Source organism: Physcomitrium patens, chromosome 10 (assembly GCF_059467195.1).
Source record: "Physcomitrium patens ecotype Gransden chromosome 10, ASM5946719v1, whole genome shotgun sequence".
Lineage (NCBI taxonomy): Eukaryota > Viridiplantae > Streptophyta > Bryopsida > Funariales > Funariaceae > Physcomitrium > Physcomitrium patens.
Window position 1 is genome coordinate 13,539,988 of NC_143419.1, and position 9,492 is coordinate 13,549,479.

Sequence of the window (9,492 nt, forward strand, 5' to 3'; positions counted from 1 at the left end):
AAATATAAATTCAACCTTATATTTTTAAAATATTATTTTTTATTTAGCATTGACAAAGGAAGATGGGTGGCATGTGGTGGATGGCAAATTGTGGTGGTAGTAGCAATCCTCTATACACACAATGAAAACATATGTTATTATTTGGGAATGAGAAAGGTTATAAATCTACTCCTATTACTATTTCACCAATTTAACTATTTAATTAAAATTGAGCCCAAATACATTGTAAAACTCTTGATATAAGCTATTCAGATGAAAAATCTTGTGAATTAAAATAAAAAAAGATTTTTCATAAGTCAAACTTCCTATTCAACTTAAATTAAGTCAAGAAATTTCAATGGAAAAAAAATTAATTTTTTTTATTAAAATTATAAAATACTAAATCTTTTTAATTTTATATTTATATTATTACTTACAAGTCACAAATTAATGGCAATAAACCTCTTTAGTGTTCTAAAATTATAAATTAATACCTTGAGAGTTGACATGCGAGACTTTTAATACTAGGACAAGTAGTTTTTACTCACAGGAACTCAAAACTGGTTGAAGTCAGCATTGAGAACATCATAATATTCTGTGTTATTGATTGATTGACTATATTCGATGGTACCATAGAAGTTGCTATTTAAAAAATACATATATTTGTTTGTGGGTCAGCACATCTTTGATAAAGCTTTATCTAGAATAGAACCCTCCATTGACCCATGGTTCAAAATATCCATATCTTAGATTCAACTCTCTTAGTTTTGTTTGTTTGTTTGTTATGCAAAGAAAAAGTACAATAAATTTAAAACATGTTGACTTTAACAGATCAGACCTTGAATCAAGAAGCAAAGATTGAAAGAATCTTGCAATTGCAATGGCAGCTTATCAATGCACAATTAAATATACGCAAGTGTGTATATGTATAAATAAATAAATGGTGAAAGTATTACACAACAAATATAGACATGGATGCATGCATTCATGCATATATAAACAAATGAAGTAATAAAAGTTGTGTATGTGTTTTAAAAATAATAATAATAATAATGATAATAATTATTATTAATGTTAACAATTAAAAAATATACTGATTCAAAGTTTCAAAGACTGGTTGTAGGAAAAGATGTCTACTGAAGTAGACAAAGGGTTCTTATGCCAATGTCTATAGAATATGAAGATGTAAATATGACAACTTGTCCTACAAAATTGGACATAGAGTAAATAGATCTAAAATAACTTTCATGTTTTGTTTTTTGTTTTTTGTTTTTTCAAAATATCAAGCCCAATGTGGATTACTTAAAAAACAAATTTTGTAACAATGGGCATGTGCCAAACTTGTACAAGAAGGTGTCCATATAGGACATCCCTAGGAAATGCCTATAAAGAATGTTGATAAGAAGGATTGTTGATAGAGAAAGATGCTAATCTAAGGTTTTAACTTGTTCAAATATTATCCAAATTGGGCCTATATGAGGTGATTTTATTTTATTGCATCTCTAAAGTTAAAGATGCCCAAAAATGCCTCATTTTTTCTTATTTGGATAATTTTTGAGCAAGTCATGTTCTTCGAAAAATTAGTGCCTCTCTTTGTGAGAATTGCTTGTGTTGGCCAATTGTGTTTGATTCCTATGGTTGTCCCTTATGTTTGTCCTATGTAGTTGCCCTTTTAGTTTTGGATGCCTTCTTGTGGTTGCTACATGGATACTTGTGGCAAACCAATGAAATTTGTAGTTTAATGACATAAGTTGAAGTAAAAAAAAACAATATAATAATGATTATGAACTATTTTAGTTATTGTATATTACAAAATAAATGCTTCTATTTCATTTTAAATATTAAATTTTTATATTTGTAAGGTTCATTACAAAAGATGAGTTTAAATATGTGATTTAATATTTAAAATAATACAAAAATGTATGTAAATTTAACCAATAGTTTAATAATTTTATGTTTTAAAACTTTTATATTTTATATATTTCCTATTGTTTAGTATAATTTTCATGTAAATTATATTCATACTATGATACTTTCTAAAATATTATTGAACATATTATATATATATATATATACATTTTTTAGGACATCATCATGAATAAAAAGAAAAATAAATCTTTGAAGTCTTTGATAGCATGCCAACTTGTAAGAAATAAAAATAAAAATAAAAAATTTAAAACAAAGCATGGTAGTTAAGTATGATTACAAATTAGAGAAAGATACAAAACTTGAATAAAACAGAAAAAAAAAGAAGAAGAAGAAGAAGAAGAAGAAGAAGAAAAACATTGGAAATATCTAAAAGAAACCCATTATTTCCTTACAAGACATACCAAAGAAACCCCACCTCCTCAACAAAATAAATAAATAAATAAATAAATAAATAAATAAATAAATAAAAATAAAATCACTCCAACGAAACTAGGGCTGTCTGAGCTGGCACGGTAGCTTCATGAAGGGAATGACTGTTCGAACAAAGCAATTTTTATTTTTATTTTATTTTTAGGTGGTGGTTGGTATTAGGTTGGGAACAGAAGAAGAAGGATGAGTTTCGTTAGGTTGTTGGTATGTTGGTAGTGTACCTACCAAAAGTAAAATTGGGGGAGTTGCAGTGTACAAAATATACACCAAGTGTTTGGATGCATGCTCACATCAATAAATGTATGTTAATCCACTATAATGGAGAGCTGGGTGTCCCAATACTGTCACACTTGTTGACAAGGGGGGAGGAAAACTAGAAGTAGAACTGAATTTAGAGAATATGGGGTTCATTTCAATGCTCTAGAATAGTGAGAGGTCCACATGCTTGTTTCCTACATAGAATGAATCGGCTCCAGTATACAAAGCACACACGTAGTGTAGTTGGATCAATAAGCTACAGCTTGGAAGCAGGGGTGGTTACTTTTGGCGGAGGGAGAAGCTGAATTCTTCCTTCTTGAGCGATCGAAGCAACGAGCTGCCACACCCCCCCACCCCACACACATTGCAACAGTGGTCAAAATGGGCTCCCTGAAAACATGGATTCGTCTCGATTTTCAGCTTCCAGGTCAGAGACGTAAATCAAGCTTGGAGCTTCGTGGAAATGACTGTACCTCGCCACTTTGTGTGTAAACTCGGCCAAAACATAATGCGCGTGAGTCACACGCGCGGTGGCTGTCCATCTGAACCATACATTGGGGCCAAGGTGAGCATGTTGGCTTTTGCTAAATTTGAAACCAGGTATGTATTTTAGATTAAGAGTCTTTGCTCCATGAGTCATTTTGCACCATGGTTCTGTGCTTACCCCCCCCCCCCCCCCCAAAAAAAAAAAAACGTAAATGAGGATTAGGGGGAAGGTGTCAGTGAGGATTGCTGTACCGCGAAAAGAAGGTACTCGTCTGTTCGGAAGGGGCGGTGAAACCAGATTCTGCACCCAATGCCCAAATCAAACTTGATGTAAACGATACTGGCAGCTTGAGGACAACCTTCAAGTGATCGAGTTAGTATCACTACTCAATTGGGGTTGAAAGGATTGCAAGGAGGGATGGCTATACGAGTGATCAATGCTGTAGCCAAAGAAGGGGCTTTGATTCAACAGCTTGTTGTGAGGCTTCAGTGCAGTCTCCAGCAAAGACCAGTCGAAGGCATACCCAGCTGCACTCCTGGATTAATCATGCCACCGCATCAGAGTGTAGGAACTTTAATCAGAGAACATCGAACTTAACGTGATGCTTGTTGTTACCTTCTGCACAGTTGTTGGTCTTTGATCCCTGTACTTGGAAAAGCCCGAGCTCAGATGTGACATCTAAATTCCTTTACGTATGTGCTATAGAATACTACACTGGTTTCAACGATTTCTCTCTCTCTCTCTCTCGCAATACATAAGTTCCAAGTGGGTGTACCGATGTAGGGCCGGATCATCGCCAAGTTTCCCGTTTGTCCGCACCCACAGTCTTTGTCTAGAACAGAATATGGACCCATCAGTTCCTCGGTAGAGATAGGTACCTTGCCACTATACATTTGAAAACCTACTGCCAATGCACATAAGATACAAATAGTATATTCAAATATAAACTTCCCCAAATCATGTCGTCGTGGTTTTCCATGCTTGTAATTACTTGGTGACAACATACACCAGATGTCAAATCCATTTTATTGAAGAGATTCGATCTTATCCAGATTGCACGAGCAAACAAGGCGTGATAAAGATCGAGAGAGAGAGAGGGAGAGAGATTGTGATGACATACCGAGGCTCTTCGGGTTCAGAACTGTATATGTTCCGACGATTTACATATCTCAGGTCCAAAGATTGGCCCATTTCCAAGCAACTAATAGTTGCCTCCTGTTTATATCTACAGAGAAGAAAGTTGTAGTTAAGGTTGATGTTGAATAGCTTGTTCCCTGACTGCAAATAACCTAACGATCCAGATTTTCCGTAGATAGTGCAAATTTAATGAACATTGTACAACGTCTGCAGTTCTCTGCACAATCTGCTTAGAACTTCGAGTACACAAATTTGACAAGACAAACACGCATTACCCACGTAAGGAGATGTACTGCAGTAGTATAGATAATCACTTGTTGCAATATTAAAGGTTTCAAACCACCAAATAATTCAGAATCGACTCTGAATGCAGACCACAACAATGAGCGTAGGCACTCACTTAGATAGACGGGGATCAGTACAGAGCGGCCCCAACAATTCCTGGTAAGTAGGGAGCTGCAACCATCACCAGTGTTCTGAGTATTAAAAATAGAAAATTTAACACCTGTTATGTGGGCAGTTTGTGGACAGATGCAATTAAAACGCATGCTAGAGAATTCTGCAACAAAGTTCAAGTTGGTGTTCTATATGAGCTTTCATACGAAAACAAAAAAAAAGAATAGAAAACTGATGTGTGGGTTGGGATTAGAAATTGAACTGTACCTCATCAGGAGGAGGAGCTTTCGGCATTGGATACTGATACTCAAGTCCATCTCCGGCTCTCTGCACTTTCCGGGGTGAACTTGTGAGAAGGGTTCTGGCACGTTGGCATGAACTCTAGTGATTCAATTCGAAAAAGTCGTCCGGCACCAGTTGTAAGAGCCAAGGGTTGTGACACAGGGTAAAACAACTCAATATGTTCTGAACTTCTACTAAACTAGAAGACGAGGAAAAAAAAAGAAGGTAAATTATGCTCATCATCCTTCCTCATGTTTAGATGAAAATTCGAGCAACTTATCGTATTTATATAATACAACGTAGGAGTAACCTCGTAGTTGAGCGGTGCATTGCAAAAACAGTCGAAAGATTCCGTAAGACAGTTAATGCAGCACTAAGAAGAAATGATGCGGAGGTTACCTGGAAAGATGCGTACATAACATAACATACTTTTTCTCTCTGTATTGCTTGAACATGTCGTGTTGCGACGTTATGACCATCTCTAATCCTCTCCACCTTGAATGTAATAGGCACTGCAGAGAAGCACCAAATTTGATATATAAAAACATAAATAAAATGCGAATCAATCTAATCAAGTACGAGCCAATCAATAAATCTAGAAACAAAGCGAGTATGCTGGATACGAACTTTAACATGAGCTATCTCAACTCCAAAGATTCAGCAAATTGATGCACATTAACATCGCTTTGTCAACCAATGTAGGGAGCGATGGATACAAGAAGAGATTCCACTGAGGACAAAATACGCATGAAGGCTGTGAACATCGAGTGCGGGATTGACTGTCTTGCACGCAGCTCCTAAAGCCTGCACCAGACCAGGAAAGCGAATTCACGAGTGATCATGACATTGAAAATAAGATGCAAAGCGGATCCAACGATCAAACCAAAGGCAGCCCCTTCTTTCTATAACAAACTAGGAATACTTGATGAGTACAGTGTTTCACTGGGGAAAATTGCTTACCAGGCCTACCATATAACCTCCATATAGGCTCCAGAATACGGGCGCCTCAGGCGTAGGATCGACACGAAATACGTCTTCCTGTTATACAAACAATCGACGGGAAAAAAATGAGAATGAACATGAGTGCCAAAGAGGACACATGGGTGTGCTTGTAAATTATATGTATCAGATTATCCTGCGACCTCACCCTAATGAATTTCAGCTGTAGTAGACGTTCCACTATAGACAAGTCTCCGGGCTCATGTCTCCATGTTGATGCCGGAGAAAGCAGGTGGGCTTTCTCATGTTTGATAAGGATACAAGTAACCTGTTATAAATTGAAAATGCGTGTGGTTTAGATAGAATAGCAAAACAGGGAACCGATCCGCAGCTGCTAATTGAACAGACCATGTGATCTACACTGAAGTGGTTCTGAGAAACAGCCACAAAACCAAGCTTCTTTGGTGATCATACCTCTGATCGCGCAATTATATCATTGCTGTGGAGTTGTTCCTCTGATCCAGTGAGAACTGCGGGCTCCAGAAACCCCACAAGGCTCCGTTTCAGAAAATTGCGTTTAAAGGTCGTTTTCTCATATATTTGATCAAGGTTGACTGGAAAAGAAATTTATACCAGATTTTGTATGTACTTCACATAAACTTGTACTGTTATTATAGGAGGAAGGGTGACTCATACCCCGTCCAAAGTGATCGCCTTTCCTCAGGACTGCTGGAACGTTTGACAAATTGCAAGGATTATCTACTTTCCTTAAAGTTTCAGCCTGCAAAGATGTTCCAGCGGAAGACTTACACAATGCTGATGATTTGAAAAGAGTACGAGCTGCTTTAAACCACAGGCGCGAGGATTGAGCCAGAAAAACCTAATATGGGCAATTCGACATACCTCGCCCTTCCAGATTATGTACAATCCTTCACCAGGTTCGTCTTCTTTTATTATCGTCTCGCCTGCCCCTGCACGCAGACAATCCGCACCCTATTCTCTTATGACATGAAGATGGAGCGCTTAGGTTAGACGGCAAGGAAGACAGCTAATTAACGAAGACAACTGGATACGTATTTTTTTCAATTCTAGAACCTGCAATCGGTTGACACTGTGAAAAAACTCCAACAAATTTAGTGGAAATGAGTACCGAAATGCCTGAGTTGGGCATCTTCAACAATCTGCAGAAATGATGCATTCGGAAGCCGCTGCAAGAATGGCATCGACCCCAGCAGATCCGGCACTGCACCACACAAGTGTGCAATTTTATTGATACCGATGAGCTCCAAGATTCTAATCCTAAAACAGGCTTCAATTCGCCTAACGCAACAAATTGAGTGGGTATCAACCACATCATTCGCTATAGCAGGAACATTGAACAACCAAGCCACGAGCACGAACAAAAACAATCTCGCAAACACTAAGCCTTCAATTCCCGAATGTGCATGCACGTCGGTCCTGAATGTAAACCAATAGGGCGAGGAATGGTGAGGCAACCACGAGCACCTCGCTGAAGCTCCTTCGGAGCAAGCCTCATAGCTAGGGGATCGGCTTAGATCTGCGGCCTCTTCAAACAATCCACCCACCAATCTCAGTCTACAAGTTCCAATCTACAGCATCTACACTCAGCAAGCATACACAAAGCAACTGAGGCAGAATGTAACCGCAATCCTGCTCTGAAACAAGATCATCTCCCTCTCCGATGGCTAAGCTTGGGGGAAATCATACCCACCTGTCCAAGAATTCAAAGACCTTCTTCGAAATCTCATAAGCTACACCAACCCCGAAAATACACAAAAGCTTGTTACACCATTTATTTAGTGAATTTTTATTTCAACACTCCACACTACTGGGCACTCATCACCTTTCAGGTTACTAAGAAACCGCATCCACGCATAATCCCAACCACCACGACGACCACCGAAAAGACAGTGTCTGCTAATCCAGAGGAAAAGCAGCGCAGTCCAGTGGGTCTGTAGGCCAAAATCGTATCCCCATATGAACCCTGGGTGCCAGCTTCCGTGGGGATCATGCCATCTTGTCCAGTCACTGACAGATTCTTCTTCCATTCTCTGTTTGGGTTCATGAAAGTGTGGTGATGGCCTTCATCACAACTTCGCCAATCTGCTTGACTTACGGCGCACAACATTCGAATAACAACAACAACAACAACAACAACTAAAGTTCGGATTCAGCCACCGTCGTGGTGTGTCACAGCCCCGCCCGCCACCGAAACACTCACTCATATGCTCTAGTTTTCTGTACTCCTTGCTGCACACACGCGGATTCCTCATGTTTCATTCACTACACGCTCAGTTGGGTGCATAAAATACTGTAGAATGTGTAAAATAATGGTGCAGGGAAACGAGACCGGTAAGGCTATTGTTCCTCTAGCGCTTATTTATTTATTTATTTTATTTGTTTGTTTGTTTCTTTTTGGAACATTAAGGGAGTATACCCCTTTTCGCATCAATGATGACTATTGTATTTTAGAACTTTGAGGGTTGCAACTATTCAGGATAGACAATTTTTATGTTATCTTGGTAGGTAAAGTGTTGTGCTATCTGATTGATATGCCTACATTTCATAGGTCTAGGTTACCACCTTTGATCTGTTATTTGAAAAAAAAAAATGAAATGTTTTGATTTATTTTAAGGCCTTTTTTGTGTAGAATTTTTAGTATTTCTTTCAACATTTTTTTTTTTTTTTTTTTTTTTTTTTCTAATATTCTAATAGCTTGTATCAAATTACAAATATTTCTTTGTCTTTTTGCCAAGTTTCTTATTTGAATATGTGCACATCATATTATTTGTATGTTTTCCAAAAGCAAACTCTTATAATTGAAAGCCATAATATCTTCCAATTTTTGACATTGACAATAATTTTCCAAACATTTCTTGGTATAGTGTAAGAGTTGGTCTTGGTATCAAGTTAAGGCTTTATTTACTTAAATAGTTTTGAATAATTGCACCTACTTCCAAATTTGTTATGTAGTCATAGATTTCCAAATCTTTGTAAAATAGTTTTAAAGTAGTTGGAATTCAAAGGAGACAAAAGACATTGACTATATTACTTGATTTTTTCTAGAAAAAAAAATCAATGTACTTGTTAAATAGATATTTTGTCATTGATTTCAATGCTTCATATATATTCTCTTATATATCTTTAAACTTATAGAATATTTCAACAATAATTTTATCACTCAATGTTGGTTATGTATTCATTTATTGATTCTCTTAAAAAAAACTTTGTAAGTTAAAATTTATATTAAACAATATTTATAAGTAAAAAATGATTTTATATAAATACTTTTAGTATCTCTTGTACAACCAAGTCAATGACAATTATTTATAAATCTATCTAGTTAAGATCACTATATTATAAATATTGATTAGTATTATGCCATGATACTTTACTTCTTAGATTTATTTATTTATTTGTTTGTCCAAATATTTATTGACAACTCCAATAACTAATTTTATAGCTTAATTAAAATTTTCAAAAATTATTATAAATTAAATAATTATAGTTAGTTAAGTATATTTGACTATTTGTATTAATCTTACTTTATTGAATATGTTTTAGCTTTTATTTTACTTACTAAATATAAAATTTCTCAAAAATTAAAAGATACAAATTGAATTTAAAACAAGTGT

The 9,492-nt window shown here is 36.3% G+C and overlaps 1 protein-coding gene across 4 annotated transcripts; it reads right to left on the reverse strand.

Annotated features, from left to right (window-relative positions):
• Nucleotides 1-2,610: 2,610 nt before the first annotated feature.
• Nucleotides 2,611-8,105, reverse strand: LOC112287225 (acyl-CoA hydrolase 2). 4 transcript variants are annotated; one of them, XM_073536922.2, is made up of 18 exons: nt 7,569-8,105; nt 7,343-7,403; nt 6,987-7,079; nt 6,740-6,807; nt 6,533-6,617; nt 6,311-6,366; nt 6,045-6,164; nt 5,858-5,935; nt 5,614-5,701; nt 5,297-5,409; nt 4,883-4,942; nt 4,620-4,675; nt 4,203-4,307; nt 3,858-3,914; nt 3,510-3,617; nt 3,334-3,382; nt 3,069-3,137; nt 2,611-2,932 (listed from the first exon to the last, which is right to left on the reverse strand). In XM_073536922.2, the coding sequence occupies exons 2-18, from the start codon at nt 7,371-7,373 to the stop codon at nt 2,852-2,854; spliced, it is 1,317 nt and encodes a 438-aa protein (XP_073393023.1). In that variant the 5' UTR covers nt 7,374-7,403; nt 7,569-8,105; the 3' UTR covers nt 2,611-2,851. The 4 variants fall into 4 exon arrangements, with proteins under 4 accessions (XP_073393023.1, XP_024385799.1, XP_024385800.1 ...); XM_024530031.3 differs by having other exon boundaries at nt 7,701-8,094; XM_024530032.3 differs by having other exon boundaries at nt 7,343-7,394; nt 7,701-7,840.
• Nucleotides 8,106-9,492: the final 1,387 nt, after the last annotated feature.